At 37.3% G+C, this 23,497-nt stretch overlaps 1 protein-coding gene across 1 annotated transcript in view; it reads left to right on the forward strand.

The window, feature by feature from the left end:
* LRP1B (LDL receptor related protein 1B) overlaps positions 1-23,497 on the forward strand; it is a gene marked incomplete at its 3' end in the record, with an annotated part of 741,532 nt that overhangs the window by 614,149 nt on the left and 103,886 nt on the right. Inside the window, exons 55-60 of the mRNA XM_082001234.1 lie at positions 1,305-1,492; positions 4,202-4,385; positions 6,422-6,507; positions 10,028-10,150; positions 14,445-14,626; positions 17,528-17,727. Of these exons, the coding sequence (XP_081857360.1) occupies positions 1,305-1,492; positions 4,202-4,385; positions 6,422-6,507; positions 10,028-10,150; positions 14,445-14,626; positions 17,528-17,727 (963 nt within the window). The remainder of the gene's footprint in view (positions 1-1,304; positions 1,493-4,201; positions 4,386-6,421; positions 6,508-10,027; positions 10,151-14,444; positions 14,627-17,527; positions 17,728-23,497) is intronic.

Raw genomic sequence — 23,497 nt, forward strand, 5'->3', positions numbered from 1 at the left:
CCTTATACTAATTTTGATGGAAATCACTCATTTTCTTTGAGGTAAGGCAGCATACCTGCTTTAAATATGAATGTTCTAATTGTGATTTAAAGAACCTGAATGTAGCTGAGCCAACATATTCAAGTTTTGCCAAACAGGAAAAAAAACATGTATGCATGTGCTCAGGCAAGGAGTGCGTCACGATTCAGTCAACCATGCTTTTTAAGTTTTGCAAACTATAGAACTATCTTTTGTGCAGAGATAATATAGAGGATTCTCAATTAAATGAAAAAAAATGTGTAGGAGGGAATAATAAGTTGAAGTATTCACACACTTTCCAGCAGAGGAATAAACCTTTGAAGACACTGAAACGTGAAAGGTTGTATAATATTATCAATAAGAAATGAATATTCAATTTTTACACAATTGTTTCATCTCACATGCACACATTGCAGCTGGTCCATGAGAAAGTTCATTCCAAATACTGATAGACTACTGTGACGGTGAAAAAGAGACTTCACTGTAAGGTTCAAATTAACAATTTATTTGAACTTCACTCACAGGTCCAATACGCCCCTATTGCGGGTTTTTTATGGATACGACGGAGGAATGCACTATTGCAATTAACACAATTCATAGAAAGCACTATTACAACCTACAAGTGCTTTCCAGAATGTACTAACACAAACCAAAAGCATGCTAGATATTAGTACCTTAAAAAGAGTGCATTAATCGCGATCTTAAAGCATGCCAGATACCATATGTATGTATCTTAATCACTCACCCTCTCTCTCAGGTAGGGCCTCTTAATGCCTGGGAGGTTGCCTTGTACAGCGTCCTGGACAAGGGGGGAAGAATCTCCTACAGGCTTGCTGTACTGTTGGAAAAAAACTCCCCAGTTTTCTGCCCAAACCTTACAGTTTTTATTTCCTGATTTGATGGGTGGGGGCAGGATTAGCCTGAGTGGATTATACTGTCTGGAATGTTTCTCTCTGGGAGTGTGATGGCCCCTGAGTCTGTATTGCTAATTTTGTGATGTGTAGCACACAAAGTTACTGAGTAGTGGTGGAACAGTACTCGGGGCATTTTGTTTGTTAAGGGTTGATTCAAGGCCCCATTTGGGTTTCGGTTCTTACCATGGTGCTGAGCCGTTCCCGCAGCTGCCCCGAGTCACCTCTGTACAGATGAGGACCTGTCAAGGTGAGACGAAGCTGAGTGGAATCACAACTCCCTGTGTCCCACCTTTGTGCTCCAAAACCGGTTTGGTTGGGTGATCCCGTACAACTACACAAAGTTGTCTTTTTTTTGTTTGTTTTGTTTTCCAGAGCAGTCATGTAACAGCTCTTTCTTTATGTGCAAAAATGGCAAGTGTATTCCTCAAAGTGATGTTTGTGATAACAGAGAAGACTGTAGTGATGGATCTGATGAGAAAAGCTGCCACGTTAATGAATGCCTCAGTAAGAAAGTTAGCGGCTGTTCTCAAGATTGTCAGGATCTTCCTGTTGGATACAAGGTGAATAATTATAAAACGTGGTATAATGTAACGCAAATTTTTAGTTCTTAACTGTTTCTTAACTATTGCTTGATTATAATTGTATTGGGTTTGCGTGTCAGGGTCTGGCAGTGGGGGGGTTCCAGGGGTGGCTTCTGTGAGAAGCTGCCAGAAGCTTCCCCCATGTCCAACAGAGCCAGTGCCAGCCGGCTCTGAGACAGACCCGCCGCTGGCCAAGGCCGAGCCCATCAGCGATGGTGGCAGCGCCTCTGGGGGAATGGAGTTAAGGGGAAAAAAATGGCACATGGCAACTGCAGCTGGAGAGAGGAGTGAGGATGTGTGAGAGGAGCAGCCCTGCAGCCCCCAGCCCAGAGCAGGAGGGGCAGGAGGGGCTCCAGGCGCCGGAGCAGAGGTTCCCCGGCAGCCCCTGGGGAAGCCCTCGGGGAGGCCGGCTGTGCCCCTGCGGCCATGGAGCTCCACGGGGGAGCAGATCTGCACCCGCACCCGGGGAGGGCCCCACGCCGGGGCAGGGGGATGCCCGAAGGAGGCCGTGACCCCGTGGGCAGCCCGCGCTGGGGCTGGCTCCTGGCACGGCCTGTGGCCCTGTGGGGAGAGAGAGGAGCCCCGGCTGGAGCAGGTTTGCTGGCAGGACCTGGGATCCCGCGGGGACCAGGCTGGAGCAGCCTGTTCCTGAAGGACGGCACCCGTGGGGGGACCCGGGCTGGAGCAGCCTGTTCCTGAAGGACGGCACCCGTGGGGGGACCCGGGCTGGAGCAGCTGGTGAAGAACTGCAGCCCATGGGAAGGACTCACGCTGGAGAAGTTCGTGGAGGACTGTCTCCTGTGGGAGGGACCCCGGGCTGGAGCAGGGCAGAGTGTGAGGAGTCCTCCCCGTGAGGAGGAAGGAACGGCAGAGACCAGGTGTGATGGACTGACCACAGCCCCCATTCGCCTTCCCCCTGTGCCACTTGAGGGGAGAAGGGAGAGAATTTGGGAGTAAAGTTAAGCCTGGGAAGAAGGGAGGGGTGGAGGGAAGGGGCTTGCTTTTATTTTCTCATTATCCTGCTCTGATTTGATTGGTAATACATTAAACTAATTTCCCCAAGTCAAGCTTGCCTTGCCTGTGACAGGAATTGCCGAGTGATCTCCCTGTCCTTACCTGGACCCACGAGCCGTTCGTTGTGTTTTCTCTCCCCTTTCCAGCTGAGGGGGGCAGTGATGGAGCAGCTCTGGGGGGCACCTGGTGCCCAGCCAGGGTCAACCCACCACAATAACTTGTAATGAGGTAGCTTACCTACCATAGTAAGAACATACAAATTTTTAGTTCCAATAAGCAAACAAATGCCAGTTGTAGAAAAAAAATTGTAAAATACTTACTTTAAACCTGTGGAAAAGTACATACAATGCTTGAAATACAATAAATCACACTGATGTATAGAGAGCACAGAAAATCAATTGTGAAAAAGGAAAACACATAGGAGTCAATAGCAGGAATAGCAGTTTTCTCCAAATTTTTTCCCAAGTCAAAGACACAAAAATATTTAAACAAAGGTTAGTCACCTTGGTTGCAGAATAAAACTGTTAGTTGTCTGATGTGATGTTTTTTACTGAATGACGTGAATCTGCTCTTTGGCCTTGAGTCATAGAAAGGAATGCTTCTGGGGTATTATGTAAACCCTAGCCACTGACTGCACTAACCTGTACATAGAGGCTGAGAATACAAGAGAGATTTCTTTTTTTTTTCCCCGGGGTTTTAACTCTGAAGTAACCCTAGCTACACCCCTAAACGTTTCATCTTTTTAATAGAATATTGGTCCACTGAGAACTAAATAAAATCTGTCCAACATGGCTTAGTTCTAAAGGTATTCAAACCTCTGAAACACTGTCCTGGTCTGGAGGCCATAGACTAGAGCACTGGAGACTAGCTGGAGACTGGGTTGGGTACAACAAAAACCTTACTGAAGTAGCATTGTTGTGGAGAAAGCATGGCATGGGTCTCTGCAGAGAGTAATACAGAGACTACAGGAGGGAACATGACACAAAGGTTTCAATAAATAAAACTATGCCCATAGTAGACATGGCACTTCAGGATATGGTTTACTGAGCTTGGTGTTGTTGGGTTGATGATCTTAAAGGTCTTTTCCAACCTTAATGATTCTGTGATATTTCAAAACTCTTTACCCAGTTGTATTTTGCATCACTGATATTGCATGTGATAATCTTGCCATGGTGATCATCAGACCCCAATGAAAATAAGCTTCAAGAGTTCTTATTCACATTACTGTATCTGTTACACAGAATGCTAGATGTTATAAATGCTTCAAGAAAAAAATATTAAAAACTGTATATCTTTATAAAAAAGCACATGTGTACTTGAAAATAAAGAAATCCTAAAGGTCCATCCGTCATTATTTTCATGGAAGAATCCTTTCCGTATTTTTGAAAAGACGTGTTTTACTTTTTCTTCCCTTAAAGAAGAAAGAATAATTACTCATTCTACAGGGTTATTTGGGAGGGAATGGTAGTTAGGATCACACCAGCAATAGCTGAAAAGAAATGCAGGTATGTCTGGGTGTGAACAGTATAAATAGCAATGTAATTGCAATGTTACTTGAAAAACTGAGGCTACATGAAAAGTTTATGATGCTAACATGTTTGGAAGAAAGTACATAAGAAAACAAACAGAATCAATGAGTAATTCAAAGTGAATGTATTTGTTTTCCTTTCCTAGTGCAAGTGCTGGCCTGGATTCCGGCTGAAGGATGATGGCAAAACATGTATAGATATTGATGAATGTTCATCTGGATTTCCCTGTAGCCAGCAGTGCATCAATACATATGGAACCTACAAATGCTTGTGTGCAGATGGGTATGAAATACGGCCTGATAACCTAAATGGCTGCAAATCCCTTTCAGGTATCACTTTTTTATTTTTAATACACAGCTGTATCGAAAATAATGTGTGAAATATCTTAGCCTCAAGGTCTGTGTTACCCTTTTATACAAGATAAACAGAGTTACTTCGAAGCACACTACTTCTTCAATAAACAATAGGAATGTAATTCAATGTCTGAAGGTAATGATAGGTTCTATTTTTAGTACGTATTGTGCTCAAATCATTTCTAGTGAATACTTACAGTGGGTTGTGAAAGTGAATAGTAACTTCATTAGAAAAAGTATTAGGAAAGTTAAAATTCATCAATTAATTCTACTTCTGAGTCACATGATAATAGTATGCTTATGATAAGTGTTTAAAAGACTTCTGTTTTATTTCATCAACTTAAAAATATTAGAATGTAATTCAAACCTCCTGGTATGAAAAGGAGGAAGAGGAAAAAGTAGTAGAAATTGCAAAATCCATAATTTATGTAGCATATGAAAACCTCCAGTCTTATACATAATACGCAGTAAAATTCAAGATATATAAGAACATTGCTTATTTCCTCACCCCTCTATCTGTGCCACAGATGATACTTTGATGTGCTTCAGTGAGTAGGATTCACTAGGTCAGTGAAAGGAAGAGCAAAATGTCAAAAGGAAATAATCAAAAAACTGTGTTCTACTGGATTTCCTTCATAGTGCAGGCAATCTTCAGCTTGAGCAGACTCCTCCTTATTCCAGTTTTGCACAGAGTTGTTTGTGGGTTGTTTTTTTTTAAGTATCAAAAAATTACTATTTTCTTTCTAAATGACAAGAAGACTGGTACCTCTGTCTGCCTCATACTCCTGTCTCGGGTACTTCCCTGAGAAGTAATCTTCTGAGTAATCAGAAGAAACACAGGAGAGGGCAGAAATACTATATGTGTTCTTTGCTTTACTCCTATCTCATGCCTTGCAAGCCACTCGTACAGTTAGAAGCCATAGATCACTCAAATGAGAAGGGCAGCTGGAACACATCGTAGTGCAGTTTATTGGAGTTGTCATATACCAAACTTCAAAAGTGATCATGACAAAGCTGTTCGTGCTGTGGCAAGGATGGTTGTGCTGAGAGGAGGCACCAACATGTGAGTGTTTGGCCTAATGCTGAACGCATAAATTGCCTTAAACTCTTTACAACAGAGCAGAGCATTACAGCCATTCTCCACAAACCACCAACAGTCAGTGCTGGGGATGATGCCTCAGTTTAAGAACTGGAGAATATCTTAACGGTTGAACATCAAATGCAAGCAACGTGGTACAATGTGTCCAGTGCAAGAGCAGAGTAGGATGGACAACACATTACGTTCCAGAACGTATAAGCAGTAGGTACAGGTCTTAAATACATTTGTAATATTAGTAACTTTATTTTAGCTGAGGTCTTTGTTAATAGAGCTAAAATAAAGACAGCTTTTTAAAAAATCTGTATATATTTTTCTATTATGTATGTCCGTATCAGAGATGTTTCAAAGTAAGTGATGGCATGAATGTGTATCTGAAGGAATATTTTTTTATAAACTAGAAAACCAGGGGTGAAAAAAACCACATCTGGCTTCAGTTCAGGATTAGAGAATCAAGGTTTGTCCAGATAGCTGTTTCTTTGTCTATATTGTTCCGAGTATTGATATCTCAAAAAGTAATGGTCAAAAACGTGCCTGGTTTGAAACCATAATAAATAATAGGCTTAGTGATAATTTGAAAGTGAATATGAAATTAAAGCACGTGGTATGAAATATATTTTAAACTTAATCTCTGACATTAAATTAGCATAACATACAGTATGGTTCCCATATTACAAAGGCAAAAAAATTAAATTACATTGAAAGGTATACTAATTAATTGCTTTGTTCATTTTTATACTGCATCATTGATCTTTCTTGGAACATTTGAATGTTTTAAATATTTCTTTCATCCATAACATTGATCAGAGCATGTAACATTTATTTTTCAAACCATCTGTATTTCAGCATTGTATTCCTGATTTTCCATAAATTAACGTAAAAGCTAGTCTAATATATTCTTTCTCCCGGGGTTTAGATGAGGAACCTTTCTTAATTCTGGCTGATCATCATGAAATAAGAAAAATTAGCACTGATGGATCCAACTACACTTTGTTGAAACAGGTATAATCATAGTACCATGCTCTAAGTTTAACTCAATACTTTTATTCTTTTCTAAAGTGTGCAACTGACAGAAACATCATCCTAAAATTGGCATTGTATGCACCATAGAACAACTGCAGTTCCTTCAGAGTTTTTATAATATTTTAAATTGACTATTTTATCTGAATTTGACATGAGTAAAGCTCAGGCAGTTGTTTCATCAGTCATTCTGATGTACTAAAAAAAATTATGTTATTTGTGATCCTCTTCCATCACAATAAGTTTTGCGCAATATTTCAGTTTTCCAAAAAAACCCTCAAAAAACTATTTGTCCTTGTATTATTCGGACTACTTATTGTCCAAATCTATTTTTTTTTTATTTAGACAGGCAATTCTAAGATTTACCATGTTATAATACATGAATACATATCTTTGCCTAAATTTGATTTTTAAAAATAATTACTCTAAATTATTATAACAGGACAAAAAAACCTTATTTGAAATAAAAACTACAAAAAGAGAAAGTCACCCAGTAAGTACAGAGCTCTCATTTTTAGCAGTTTCTGCTCTGCTTCTATGCTTCACCTAAGTGTAGTTACTTACCACAGATTAGAGTTCCAAAGTATGTTTTATTAAAAACATCTATTTCCTTGATTACTAATTAATCAATTTTAGAAAGACTAGAAAAATCAGTTATACCAGTCACTTTAAGCTTTTTGTGAGTTCTTGTGTCAGTAAGCTGTGCATCTTAATGTCACAAGAGAAGTGTTCAGGTCTTCATAACAGCAATTACAAAATTAACCATCTTGCATTAAACATTGACTTTATTTAAACATAGAAAGCATTATGTTATAGTCTGTTTGTTCTTCTGAAATCCTTCTGACTACCTCTCATTTACATCTCACTGCCTCTCTCCTCTTTTGCTGGTATATCTGTTAATAGAAGCCTGTGAAAAGAGGGCAGCAACAGTAAATTTTCTTTATGGTTGGTGCTGACAGATTGCCTCAGAGCTTCATCAGTCTTGAATTTAATGGACTCCTCTTCAGTATGTTAGAGACCATGTAGCTCCAGCCATTGAAGAAAATCTGTGTTTTCCGTATTAATTCACCAGTCTAATAAATACCTCTTCTATTGAACCTACTGGCCTTTGATCCTACAAATAAGGCATTTTTCAAAGCATCTAGAATTGAAAGGAAAAGAGGGAGCTATACCAGCAGAACAGGAGGGCTGCCTTGCTCATAAGGACATCTTTTTGTCCTTGTAATGTTATGATGGATCAGCTCTTTCTTAGACATCTACCAGATGAAGGCAAATAGCAGAGCTGCGCTAGCAAAGGAGCAAAACTACCCTTCTCTGTGTATTTAATCTGTGCTTTGCCATTCTAACAATTGTTCATATAAACTCAGAGTAAAGGAGCTGAAAGTAAGAATTCATTCAGTCTTCTCTGAGTTGTTACGTGCCAGCTTTTTCCTCTTTTTTTTTTTTCCAAATATACATAAACGGTACAACTGTTTGAATTGTCTCATGTATGTTCTTTGCCTACCATTTCCTTCACTCCTAGTCATCAAAATCCTTAGGGTTTCCATAGACAGAGTGGATAGAGAGAATCTTCCTCCTCATTATTTGTCATTTTACCTGCTTTTTTTTAATGGGGCACCAAGGGAACGCAAATCATGGCCTAGGATATCGTGTGCTGTAACAGAAACAAACAAAACCACAGGTTTAAGATGGGAGACTAATGCAGCTGATGCCAACTGAAAGCTTCCCTATTCCTTCTAAAAACAGATTACACAAGAAATGACACAGAATTATGCTAGGAAGACTTAAAAGTGACATGTAGATCACAAAGAGGAGTTGTTGTCTGGACAGAGAACTTTATCGCAGATGTACAGAAATAATTTTAGCTGGAGTTAATGTTCCGATAAATACTGGAACCAAACTGACCCAAAATAAAACAGTTGAAACCGAAGACTTGTAGGCAGTCAATTCTCTATGAGTGTGGATACTTAAGAAACTTTTACAGTATTGTAGAATACATAGATAGAAGGCTAATTTTTCACAAATCACTGATTTCTAGAATGTTACAAATTTTTTATAGCCTCCTGTTTTCATTCACCTGTTGTGTCCTTTGTTAAGAATGTGGAGTGGGGGTTTATCTGTAGACGTATTTAAACTAATAGTAGAAAAAGACAGGAAAAGTGTTTTGCAGCACAGTTACGACTGTCAGAACTGTGTCTGGTTTTGTTAAAACCCTGTGTACATGGATATGATTTTTGAGAATGAGAGTGGTCCTCTGACGCTGTGGTGTTTCAGTCTTTCTTTAATGGTAGTTTGCGCAGCCGAATCGTTCTTTTCCTCTACATTTTGGTCAAAAGATAGATTTACAGTATTACGCTGTAGTAGTTGGCAGATAAGCTGTGTATCACTTTCTGTACAATTAAATATTGTTGTTCTTAGTTGTTTATTTTAGAGTTAGCTGGTCCAGCACATCCCCTGTATGACTATGAATTACATTAATGAGGGAGGTTGCTGATTACCTGAGAGTAGAATGTCACTGGGCTGGTAGAAGAATGGATTAACTGATCTTGCAGTTTTAAAAGGATTGCAAACTGCATCCATTCTTTCTACCACTGCTGCTCCATCTTTGATTGATAACAACATATTTGTATATTAAGAATAATTGTGATTTCACTACATATCAAAATGTTAAGCAGATTATGAGGCAAAGCTTTCCTATTCTCGGATAAGGAAATAAGAGCCATCATCTGAATGCAATACCTCTCTCTTATCTGACATTGGGGATGAAAAGCCATTATTATATGACTGCTCCTTCCAACTTATAGGTGTACCTCAAATATGATCACCACTCTTTCTTACACTGTATTGGCTTAGTAATTAGAGCCATAGGAGACTTCCAGATGCCCACTGGATCTCTAACTTTCATACTTCATGGATATACTACCTCTTTGTGTGTGTGTAAAACATATATGTGCGCGCACAGTACCTATACTACAGCATCTAAGAATTGAAAACCTCCTTATTCAGGAATTAAAATTAATGCTTTTCTGAACATCACAGTTTTAAATTCCTGATTAATTAATATTAATAATGAAAAGTTTTCATTACATAAAGTTAATAAATTTTATGCTATTTCTGAGTTTATTGCTATAAAAGGAATGTCATCTAGTTTGCCAAAGTAATGCCAAAGGTAGTGATTAACAGAGGAATTGAGGAAAAGTTGAAGTATTTACTATTAAAGTTCATTTTAATAACAGGAGTGAAAACCGCAGAAGCTTCATTTAGTTTCATGACATCTGCATTTTTGAAATGAGGTAGTTCTTTGTCACCATATTTATTTCTGTTACAATTTTTATCTTACTCTGACTGTTTACAAGTTATGTATGGAAAAATGAGAGGGGTACTTCAAAAATATGCGGTCAGCTTTTCAATATTGCATGCAATGTATTTTGCATTCTGAATGCTATCAAACACTTTGTATTCAAACATTGGAATAAATGGACTCTCTTTTTTCTGTTTTTAGGGGCTGAACAATGTGATTGCAATAGACTTTGACTATAGAGAAGAGTTCATCTATTGGATTGATTCCAGCAGACCAAATGGCAGTCGCATAAACAGAATGTGTTTAAATGGAAGTGACATCAAGGTAAGTGGGGATTAATAATGTCACTACTAGAATTACATTTTTTGAGTATCTTGGGAAATGCACTGGGGGTGCTGGTTGACAGCCGGCTGAACATGAGCCAGCAGTGTGCCCAGGTGGCCAAGAAGGCCAACAGCGTCCTGGCTTGTGTCAGAAATAGTGTGGCCAGCAGGAGTAGGGGATTGTACCCCTGTACACGGCACTGGTGAGGCTGCATCTGGAATCCTGTGTTCAGTTGTGGGCCCCTCACTACCAGAAGGACATTGAGGTGCTGGAGCGTGTCCAGAGAAGGGCAATGAAGCTGGTGAGAGGTCTGGAGCACAAGTCTTATGAGGAGCGGCTGAGGGAACTGGGATTGTTCACTCTGGAGAAGAGGCGGCTGAGGGGAGACCTTATCGCTCTCTACAACTACAAGAACCCTGAAAGGGGTTGTGGTGAGGTGGGTGTTGGTCTCTTCTCCCAAGTAACTAGTGATAGGACAAGAGGAAATGGCCTCAAGTTGCGCCAGGGGAGGTTTAGACTAGAAAAAAAGCTAGACTGGAAAAATGGCTTTACTGGGAGAGTGGTCGAGCATTGGAACAGGCTGCCCAGGGAGGTTGTGGAGTCACCATCACTGGAGACGTTCAAAAAACGTGTAGACCTGACACTTCGGGACATGGTTTAGTAGGCATGGTGGTGTTGGGTTGATGGTTCGACTTGATGATCCTAAAGGTCTTTTCCAACCTTAATGATTCTGTGATTCTGCGATTCTGCGATTCATGGATTTAACCCAGACTGTGAGGCTTTGGTACATGCATACAAACACAGCATGAGCTAGCAAGTCCTAGTAAAATTTAATTGCATTTCTGTCATATTTGAAATAGAGAGAGGGACTAAGAGGACTGTATTTGTGAGCTAAACTCCTTATGACTTAATTGACAGTTGACTGAATTAGCAGTTCAGTGTGGTTCAGAGGACACCAAAGAAAAAAGACGTATAACTAGGTGTAAGCTGTGTAAATACACTTATGTATTATTTCTTCATATAGAATTTTCTATGGTTTTCAGTTTGTTTTTGTCTCACCTCCACTACACTGATAATGAAAATAACTCAATGTCTTTGCTATGAATAATCCAGGGTAAAACTGCAGTCCCATTTCTGCACAGCCTGTTTTGCCTCTGTAGTGGAATAAGCTCACAAATCCGTTGTTAAGCACATTTGTTGACTTATGTGAACATGTTTCCAGAATTTGTGATAAGCAGTAAGGAATTTTTCTTTGATTATTCTCTTATGTCTGACCTTCTTAAACATGGAACAAATGAGCAGTAACATATCTTCTGAATTTTTTTCCCTGATTGGACACCAGTAAATTAAGCAGAGAGAAATGATTTCTATTTTTCATTTGCAACTTAGTACATGGACTAACATATCCTCAGATCACACCAACTTTAGTCTTCTTGAGAAGACCTAAAAAAAAACCTAACTGGCATCAGTGAACCTTGTTTCCATCCTTCACACAGAAATAATTTTTCTTAGAAATTTAAAAAATGTGGATAAGCATAAATTACCACACTCTGATTGCATGGGGGTAAAATTAAATCCAGCATGCACTCAAAAGTTCTAGTGACTCCCTGCAAAGATACTTCCTGCAAAAAAATAGGAGGCAAGTGTGGGGTTCAAAATCTATTAAATCATATTTATTGCCCCGAAACATTTTACAAAGCATCCTATTCAGCTTCTTGTCCATTCTGGATGTATTTGTATTTTATTACTTTAAGGATTGTTTTCAGGACTGGGCATGACTCCAGACTTTTTCTTTCTATCATAACTATTTCAAGAAGAACAAAGAATGTTTTCCCAGTCAAAAAGTTGTAATTTCCAGGTGGGAGAGTACAAAAAACTCCTATTGCTTTCTAATGATATGATAATAATTCCATTTTTTAAGGAAAGGTTTTAGAAATTTGAACAAACATTAGAAGAAAATGAGGTTGGAGGCAAGGAGGCTATTTATTTTTTCCTTCATTATTCTTTTGCAATTTACAGAGCCAGTGTCATCTTGACCGAGATTTTACTCAAATAGGATGCCAAATTCAAAGCGAAAATTGTGAAAGTTTTTTAAAATAAGTGCATTTAATTTTTTGTATTGTGGCTGTCTGATATTGTCAATAATCTGTTATCCAGTACCAAATGATAACTTTTTATCTCTTTGACTTATATTTTAATAGGTTACCATAGTACATATTTCTCTTACAAATAATAAGTTTCCCAGTTAACCTGTTTAAATATTTTTTTTTTCATGAAAGAGAATTTTTATGGTTGACAACCTTTTCCCTTAAATTATGATTTTTTAAAATTTTATTTCCTTCATACTTCTTATTTTAATATTTACTATAAGTAAATATACTGCTAGTGTAAATGATACTGTTTTGGATGTAAGGATTGATAAAAGGATTTCCCTTTTAGAAGATAGTGTCTTTTCAGCATGCCAACTCTAGCTTTCTTGGTCTGGGAAACCTGATGGCATCTCATTTTTCTTCTGCATCTGATCATGGAGGAGATATTTATACAATTTAAGCAACAACTTTTTCACATAAATGTTTTCCAACATTAATACAGTGGTTTATGCATAGTATCGTAGATTCAAATAAAATCTGTTATTGGAAAATGGTGTAGTAAGCTGGATCATGTACATTAAATGTCACATTGGAATAAGCTTAAAGTGACCCTCCAAAAGAAAAATCATCAGAAAAGAGAGACTAATTACTTTGATGCTTCTAGATAGTGTAGCTAAACTACTATCTAAGTTGGCAGAGCTATCCTTTTCTACATGAAATGCCCCATGTTGCAGTGCAGCGGTCACTGCAATTACACGTTTATAAAACAGTGAAGCTGGTAGTGCTAACATATTAGAAAATGCAGTATTTTGTTCGTATTAAAAACCAGTGCATGCTTGGATTTGATTTTATAAGATTATAAATAACATAATAGCCTGACAGGGTGCTTTTATGTATTTGTAACTATAAAATTTGTTTAAAGTATCTCGGTATCTCTTCTTACCTTGAAGGGTTTTCAGTATTTTCAAATGGTAAATAAAATTAAAAATAACACATAATATAGTTAATATATAACACATAATAATATATAACACATAATGAAGTTTATGTGTAAAATTTATACTTTATTGCACATGCTTTTAATGGTAAAGTTGATGATAAATAAGAATGTACACTACAGTAAGAAACCCATTATTAGTACTCAGGAAATCTCAAATATTTTCCAAGTATTGCACACTCTGATTTTTTTTTTTCTTAAGTTCTAGTTACACAGACCTAATCAGGACCTAATCAGGAATAGAATAGGTCAGAATAGACCTTATCAGGAATTTTTAAGCCTAGAAGAACTTGGACTCTAATGATTGGAAATACTCAAATGTCACTCAACACTTAACATGAAGTACTCCCAGACAAGCAAGATTGAGTCATAACAATCATGATGAGATTTGTAATCATGTATATCTAGAGGCATTTGTTCAAGTCTCAGAATTATTCAAGTCATCAAAAACCTTGGGAATAACACATCCCTTTCGGTAGAGCCTAGGCTTTCCAGTAGGTCACTAAATTGCTTCTGTACCTTAGTTTACTCCTTAATAATGTAGTCCTTTTGAAATTTAACTAATTCTTAGGAAGTTCCTTTTTCTTCTGCCACATGAATGTTGGTGATAAGAGTACAGTATTTACTTTCCAACTAGGCAGTCTTTTTCTGTTTGCCTGAGTTGAGTGTCTCTGTCATGATGACATATGGCACCACTATGATATTAAAATTAAATATATGCCAATGTAGACTAGTGAGAGAACTGGTGAGCTAATAAGCAGATGTGTTTGAGGGCACACTATGGGGAGAGAAGCCTCATCTCCATTCTGTTGTGTGAAAATTAAACAGAATATTAAAGAGATAAAAGGTCTTTTTTTTAATTAAGACAAAAAGAAAATTAGACACTTAAGATGAAAAATGAAAGATACAAAATTCTTAAAATTGAGTGCATAATGCAGGGAAGTTGGAAATTTGGTGTTTACTACATTGTGCTATTCTCCATTCCCCCTTACTGTAAGGAAAGTGTCACTTTGTCTTAGTTACTTAAGAAACGTCATTACCTCAGAAGCGTCAATGTTTAACAGGGAGTAATACCTATGTTTTTGCATGTTGTATGTCACTGTATCATGCATCCAACCTCTCAATATTCTGGTATTACTAACCCTTGAATTGTTGTTCCTTTTCCCGGTATTTAGATTAATAACTTACGTAATTTTTGCTTTTCTAGGTAGTCCACAATACAGCTGTACCCAATGCACTGGCTGTCGATTGGATTGGGAAGAATCTCTATTGGTCTGATACCGAAAAGAGAATTATCGAGGTGTCTAAACTCAATGGCTTATACCCTACCATCCTTGTGAGCAAAAGGGTGAAGTTTCCTAGAGATCTGTCCTTAGATCCTCAAGCTGGGTATGAAGCAGCCATTTTGCAGTAATTAATATTTAATCCTAATTTTATATTTAAATATTTTTATTAAAAGTAATATAGAAACACTAATTAGGTTTTTTATTATCTGACTTGCAGCTACACTGGATATCAGTAGTCTAAAATGCATTACCAATGCTTATTATATCATCATTGCATATAAAATTGGTATAATAGAAAGATGAATGCAGGTACTAAACCATGTTTTTTCATATTTGCTACTCTGTGAATGTTTTTTTTTTGGTAGGAGGAAATCAGATATTTCAGAAAATATACCTATCTTTTCTTAAGAAGTGTGTTACTAAAAACCAAAAATTTCGTATTACATGGTAGGCAATTCTTACGTTTTGTTTAATTTATTCACTTATGTGAACTGTCTTGTTCGCACTTTTTTCTGTGTTTACTAGTTTCTAAAATAATTTGGGCCATTCAGTTACCACACATTTGAAGACTTTTTTCTGATCGTTTTTGCATGTTAATTGAAGAGTGAAAAGGTTTAATCCCATGTAATTTGAAGATAGCTTTTGCCTTTTTTACTCTATAGAGTTTTGATTTTCACACAAGCCTAATAACTAGACTGATTAGGATAAAAGGAGCTTATTTTAGGAGACTTAGTTTCTAACTTCAGTTTTCAGAAATTTGAAATTATCAATGTTTTAAAAATTCATTGCAACACCAATAATAAGAAGTGAGAACTGCCTAGTTAGTTTAAGTAGTTTGTTAACTGGTACTTTTAATTGCTAATTTTAATAATTATTGCATTACTTTATTAATATTTATTAATATTAATTTCAATATTAATTTTAATAAATTATTTTATTAATATAAATCTGTGCTGGTATAGTGAGTGCAGTTTTGACTGCCACCACCACTTTTGATATCTTGACAGGTGTGAGAGCTATACAAACTATGGATTTTTTTCTTCACAGTTATATAGTGATTTCAAAATATTATATTTTTTCCCATATAATTGATGTCCTTGAGAAAATTAGCCTAATGCTTTGAATTTTAAATAGAAAGAAAAAATGGAATAATCTTTCCATTAATAAATTTGATTTTCACAGAATCTCACAATGGTTGAGGTTGGAACGGACCACTGAAGGTCATCTTGTCCAAACCCAAGAGATAAAAGCACTTTTTACTTTTTTCTGTTTTGGTTTTGTGCTTTTTTTTTTAAACAGAAACTTTCTAGCCATTTCTATTTCACCAAAACCAAATCAACATTAGAGAGACTCAAATAAACCATCTAACCATTTCATGCCAGCATCTAATTCAGATGATAGTAGAAGAAAGATTTTATATTCTTGAAACTGAAATTGCACAAAAACATTGAGGTATTTCCTAGTTATGTGATAATATGTGTAATGCCACAGCCATTGCTCATTGGGTCTATTTGGGTCAATATGTAGTTAATGCCTCATAACCAGAGACCTCTCAATTCACCAGCAGACCATCGCCTGTATTAACACTATCCACTAAAACATCAGTGTACATTTAATTGAAAGTCAATAAAACTTGGTGGATATCTAACCAAATGTATTCTCCTAAGTAAATATTTATGCTGCATATAATATTAAAGAAGAATAATAATTCTGAATAATAAGATGTAAATTATTATCTAGTTCCTGAAAAAATATATTATAAACTATGGAATGTTTGCCCTATGTCCTTTTAGACTGGAATTCCATATTCCATTCTATTTTGTAGAACGGTAGGATGCATCTGGATGCACTGGATGAATAAAGCTATTGTAGCATCTTATAACACTCTTATAGTATCATGGCAAATTAATGATTCTTTTCTATGTCTGAATCCTAAGGCTCAAGTAAACATCTCAAGTGTCAGTGACAGGGTAAAATTGTTGAGTTGGTCTGGATTCTACTGAAACAAAAGAAACAGGTTGCGTTTCTTAGCTAGGAAATACACTTATCTACTTCACTATTTTTAAGAGAAAAGCTGTTTTCTGCCAATTCTTAGAATTATCCTTGGGTTGTCTTCTAACTGTACACTTTCTTCCCTGTAAAATTTGGCAGGGAAGATGTAGGCATTTCTTCACTGTATTCAAGACACCAATACATGGTATATCTCTCTGGTTGGCTGGACATTCAGAATATATTCCCTGTTTATGCAAAAATCAACTCTACAAAGTTTGTACAGATAATCCCAGTCTTCCAGGAAGATTTAGATATACACAGGCGTAATAAATTTATTGTGCTCCTGCTCAGTGCACAGTATGTGTACAGACCTAGCTTTCTGAGGCTGAGGTCTGTTTGGGTTTTGTGGGTTTTTTAATGAATATATTTATTTGTGTGCTTGTTTTAATGTATATTATAATATGGAAAGCTGCTGGAAGGAAAAAATGAATTTGCATTTCAAATTCAGAGTTATTGTTTGAAATGTTATTAATTGTATCTTAGTTTTTTTCTCACAAATGAGAAATGTTATATCAACTATATTGCTGATGCCATACAAAAGGAATGATAAGTTTCTGAATAAAAAGTTTTCTGTTGGAGTCATTGGAGACAGTTACCTGTAATAAAATTCTTGTCATAAGTTCAGTAGTGATGTCACTTTTGCAGGATGTGAGATTTGCAAAGTCCATACTTCAAACTCTAAGATATCGAGACTAAGTAATTTAAATGCACTTCTTACTAGTTCCTAATGAATTTGATGAATTTACATCTAGAGGACTCTGCTATTCAAACTCTTTACATTTAGCACACACATTTACAGACAGGTCTAGAAAAATCCAAAAATCTGTGTTGAAAAGGGAACCAGTGTAGAATAATTACTGATTTATTCTTCAGATCAACTAAATAAATGAATTATTTATTGTTATTGTTTTTGCATCTCTAAACGAATCAGCTGTTGTATTTTGTTTTATAGGTACTTGTACTGGATTGATTGCTGTGAGTATCCTCACATTGGCCGTGTTGGTATGGATGGCTCCAGTCAAACGGTTGTCATAGAAACACAGATATCTAGACCTATGGCTCTTACAATAGATTATGTCAACCACAGACTGTATTGGGCTGATGAAAATCATATTGAGTTTTCAGACATGGATGGATCTCGTAGACATAAAGGTTGGTCAGCAGCTTTTTTTTAGTTTGTTTTTTCTTTTTTTGATAATTTTTAAATTGAGGATGCTGTGCATGTTATGTATAATTATGTAAAAACTGTACTTCAAAATGTTTTTTCAACCCTTATTGATACACTTTTTCCTTTCTATCAATATTTTTAAAGTTCCTTTTCATACTTTTTCTCTGTTTTGAATATGAATAATGTTTAAACATGCAGTAATACATTTCCTTGGAAAAATGTCAAATGAAAACAGAAACTCTAGAAATAGTCAGCAATCAGAGGCTGCCCTGTCAATTCTGTACTCTAGTGTATATTTGTAACACATGTTCTTGAGCAAGTTACAAAGCCAGTGAAACTTAGAATCATAGATTAGTTTGGGTTGGAAGGGACCTGTTAAAGTCATCTCATTCAACCCCTCCCCCAATGAGCAGGGACATCTCAGCTGGATCAGGTTGCTCAGAGCCTTGTCCACCCTGACCTTGAATGTTTCCAGGGATGGGGCAACTACCACCTCTCTGGGCAACCTGGGCCAGGGTTTCACCTCCCTCATTGTGAAAAATTTCTTCCTTTTATCTGGTTGACATCTATCCATCTACCCCCTTTCAGTTTAAAAACATTACCCCTTGTCCTGCTAAAAAGTCTGTCCCCATCTTTCTTATAAGCCCCCTTGAAGTCCTGGAAGGCTGCAACATAAGGACTCCCCAGAGCCTTCTCTTCTCCAGGCTCAACAACCCCAACTCTCTCAGCCTGTCCTCACAGCAGAGCTGTTCCATCCCTCTGAGCATTTTTCTGGCCTTCCTCTGGACCTGCTCCAACAGCTCCATGTCTGTCCTGTGCTGAGGGCTCCAGAGCTGGACGCAGCACTGCAGGGGGGGTCTCAGCAGAGCAGAGTAGGAGGACAGAATCGCCTCTCTCAACCTGCTGGCCACGCTTCTTTTGATGCAGCCCAGGATACCGTTGGCCTTCTGGGCTGTGAGCGCACATTGCTGGCTCATATCCAGCTTTTCATCCACCAGTTACCCCCAGGTCCTTCTCGTCAGCGCTGCTCTCAATCCCTTCATCCCCCAGCCCATGCTGATACTAGCGGTTGCCCCAACCCAGGTGCAGGACCCTGCACTTGGCCTTGTTGAACCTCATGAGGTTCACATGGGCCCATTCCTCAAGCTTGTCCAGATCCTTCTGGATGACGTCCTGTCCCTCAGGCATGTCAACTGCATCACTCAGCTTGGTGTTGTCTGCAAACCTGCTGAGGGTGAACTCGATTCTGCTGTCTGTGTCATTGATGAAGATATTAACAAGTACTGACCCCAGTACGGGCCCCTGAGGGACACTGCTCGTCACCTATCTGCATCTGGACTTTGAGCCATTGACCACTACCACCTCTCTGGGCAACCTGTGCCAGTGTTCCACTGGCCTCATTGTGAAAAAATTTCTTCCTTAGATTTAGTCTAAGATCTAGATCTAAGTCTTCCTTAGATCTACCCTTTCGTAGTTTAAAACCATTGTTCCTTGTCCTATTGTAGCAGGCCCTGATAAAAAAAAGTCTGTTCCCATCTTTCTTATAAGCCCCCTTTAAGTACTGGAAGGCTGCAGTAAGGTCTCCCCAGAGCCTTTGTAATGAACAATTCAATGACAGTTATTTGAGATGGTATAAAAGCTGTAAACATTCCCATTAATCTCAGCATTAGCTTCTGTGTTTTTTGTAATGAACACAGGACAGTCATAACCTGCTCACCTAAGCAGTACTTGCCCAGACATACCCCCAAGTGCCAGCTGGATTCCTGCTGCAGTCTATTTTTCTGGCAGATGAAGCAAAGCTCTCTACTCCTCTTGATGTTATTCCCTGTGCTGCTATACTCTTACCTTGTTCTCATACAATTATTTTCTTACTCTTCTTTCTGGATCTTTCAAAGGAAAGAAGTAAATAATGGCCAGTGTGTCTCAGCCCTAACCTGCCTGCAGTGGTCAAACTTGTCTCAATTTTTTCTTTTAACCTGAAAGTTTCAGAATTTTTCTTTCTCAGAAAATGTCCTCCTATCACTAAATTTCAGAAAATATCTGCAAAATTCCAGTCATGCTGCCTTTGGTGTCCGTTGCCTTGGTCTTCAGCCTGTGGATTTCTCTTGCCCAAGTGGGTAAAATCAGCTTCAAATACTTTTATATTCATGGAGTTAATGTCTTCCCCTGAGGATATGTGAACCTAGAGAAGAAGGAAATTTGTCAAAAAGCCACAGCTGGTACCAGTGAAGAGCAGTGTTTCATACAACAAATTCTTTCTCATTCAGCAGAGCACCACCACTGCTAGTTTTAGGCAGCTGAATGCGTTCATGGCTGTTTAAGGAGCATGCCTGACTCTCTAGGTATTACAGTGAAAGTGTTAGAAGTCAAGTATTACTGAATAGTCTGTAGGCTTTCATGCATGATAGTTTTAGCATTTCCGTTTGTGAATGAAAATTCATAAAAATTTGATACCAGTTCAATATCTGAGGCAAGCTCCAAATGTGACAGTGACTTTGTAAACCTGATATCACACTACTTTTGTGGACATGTCTGTTTTAAGTACAGTTTATATATAAATATTCAAGCAATAAGAAGAAACATGCTTTGGGAGAAAGATCCCAAGGGATTTAAATTACATGGGAGGAACATTTTCTCCTTAGCTAATGCTGTTTGTCACTTTCTATTGGCAGGAGCTTCACTCAAAATGTGATTATCAAACCAAAATCAAGTTGTGGAAAAGTTTCTGGGGTTTTAATACAGAAATGATAGAATTCTTGGTGTCTGAAACAGATGAAACATGCCTGTAGGTGCTCAAAGGGTGCTTTGAGAATTGTTAAAGCTCCTACATAATGATCAATTTATCCTTAATCGGAATCTTCACCCTGCCTCCCCTCTTCTCCTGGAACAAACAAAGTTTGCATGTCTTCATGTTTCAGCACAAGACTAGAAATGCTTCTGGAAGATAAAATTTAACTATTGCAGATTTCTTAATGTGGGAAACTCAGATGTTCAGTGATTGAGGTTTAGAGGAAGTGAAACTGTGATCCCTTCTAGCTTTCTGATATACGAAACTGTAATCCTGTTGATAAGTGCTTAAATGAGAAAGATACCATATTCATATCTTGTGATAACTGTGTTTCTTGAAGACATATTGTTCACATGGATTTCGTGGTCCATTTTCCTTTGTCATTTTTAGACATTTTGACAATACAAAGTTAACTAAGGGATGGCTGAGTTCATTCTATCCTTTGTGTTTTCAAATGGAGAAGGATGAAGACACAGATACGATGACAATAAAATACGTACTCATGGAGCAGAGGAAAAAGTCTAAATGAGAATCATGTGAGCGATGCAATCTGAAGTGCTAGATATCCTAAGCTCAGTGATTTTCACCTGTTTCTCTGACCTTTGAGGATAAAGCTAACTTGCTGAGAGTTTTTTCTGATAATATGTTTTTTTGATCTTAAATTACCTGTCACAAAATATGTCAGAAAATGCTGCAGAGATTTCACAAGATCCAGCAAATAATATCTTGTCAGAATGGGTGGATCTTATATCATAAAGAGATATAATTGTATGACATCGACTGCATTGTTTGGCGCTCTGCACTAGATAGTTTTGAGAACAAGCAGAGCAGACTTAGGGTAATTATTGACATGCTGTATCTGAAACCAAGGAGTGTTTATTCCATTCTGTGGGTTTTTACATGTATTTTGGAAATTTAGATCTTGGTGTTGACACTTTTTGCAACAAGTTTGGGGTTTTTTTTCTTTCTTTCTTACAAATCTTAAAGATTTTTTCAGGAGAAGAGAACATCTGCTGCTTTTCTCATGTAAAATTCCTCTGCATTTGAATAGAGAAATGGGCTTTTATAGTTGTCAAGAGAGTCCTAGTAAGAACTTTGAAAACATGCTAACTAGGCCAGAAATCTTACAGTACTTGGGAGCTCTTCTTGGCTCTAGGGGCAGGAATGACCTTGCTTATCTATTTGACGTTTAATGCTTGATTATGTAAACTGTCTTTAGAGCTTAGCCAATTTAGCACAGTAGCATTCACAAATGTTTTGTGCAGTAAATGATTAAGCAAGCACTGAAGCACTAATCTGGCTAAGCACTAAGCTGGTTTACTTCTGTGAGCTTTAAAAAGAAAACATTTAAGAATTTGTCAGACTTAACAGCTGCTTTTGGTTCCCACTGCCCAGAGGAGATGCAAACTTTGCAGATCCCTAGGTATCTGATTGCCTCATGCAGGTTTTCCTATCTTTCAGAGCACTTAAAACCCAGAGGTGCCTACCATTTTCCCATTTCGCTCTTTGAAGATGAGAATTTCAGTCTAATGAAACTAAAAGTGGAATCTGATAGTCCAGTTTAGGAACTACAGAAGCTTCTCTGAGCTGAGATTAGTCCTTGACTGTGTCTAGTTCTTTGATGTTTTATACTGTAAAAACAAAAGTTGAGCACTTCATTACTTCATCTTACAGGGGCATGAAAATTAAGCAATGAAAAAAGTGTTGAACCTTAAATGAATTAAATATTTGTAAATGACTTCTTTAGCTGTAATATAGTTACTAAAGAGAAACTTTCCTATAATATCTTAACTTGAAAAAAACTTTTCTTCAGAATTGGCTTCTGAGTGTTTGCAAACCTCAGAAATGGTGTACGTACACGTGAGCTTTAAAGTATCAAGTATAAGTTTTTTTGAGTTTATAACCTTTTTTCATTTTTAGCACCTGTAATTTCAAAACTTGCTAATTATAAGGTTTTGTAGGTAGAAAGTGAGTATTTGTATCTAATTATGAATTCTGTTTTATAAAACAGTAAACAGTTTTATAAAAGAATAAATCCAGTTATTTATGAAATTGTCCTAATAGAAAAGTAATCTAAGAGATTACAGAAGCTAGTTCCTTCCAGATTTATACTGCAATTTTCAGAGCTCAAAAATCAGAAGTCTGGAAAGTGCATTTCTCACAGCAGATGAGAAGTAAACAGTTGTTCTGATATTACAACAATTTTTTCCCCAACTTTGAGGAGTCTCTAAAAATTACTCATTATAGCCACATCTGATAGCACAAACTGATAATTGCTTCACCTCCACTATTGCATTCTAGATTCAGTTTTCATAATTGTTCAGATAAAGTTCTCCAATTCATATGTCTTCCTAAATGTGGTTATTTTATTTTATTGTATTCTATCTCTTTTAAAGGATAATATTCAGGAAAAATACACAGATTCAACTATATTAAAGGCAATTCACACAGTTACATTACTCTAAGGTTCCACAGTCTCCAGTTTATGGAGCCCAGTTTATGAAGATTGCCAACAGGTTGGTTTCTGTATCTTCCACTGTTCTTGTGATAATATGCCCAAGTTTGATTAGATTATAAACTTCTGAAAATATTTTTTCTACATAGTCATTAAAAACATAGCAGACATTCACTGTATAATTCCATATGAGCTGGACATGTGCCATCACAAATTTTAAAGGATGGGCATTACTTTCCATGCAGTTGTTCCTGTCAGAAAGCAACCAGAACAGAGAACATAAACTACAGTTTTTCTTGCGTCACAAGGTCTCCCCCTGTTCATATCAACACAATCAAAAACAGGTTTTTGATGAAGAAAGTTGCAGACTTTTGAACAGCTCCTATAGTTGTGCTAGAAGAAAACTGAAGTAAACCAAAGGAGTTTAGCTGTTTGTACCCATAGTTAGATGATGGCAGGAGCATGGAGAGACAAAGATGAAGGAAGGAACAGCTTGTGGGGCACAATAGGG

This window comes from Phaethon aethereus, assembly GCF_964289735.1.
Source record: "Phaethon aethereus genome assembly, chromosome: 6".
NCBI classification, from domain to species: Eukaryota; Metazoa; Chordata; class Aves; order Phaethontiformes; family Phaethontidae; genus Phaethon; species Phaethon aethereus.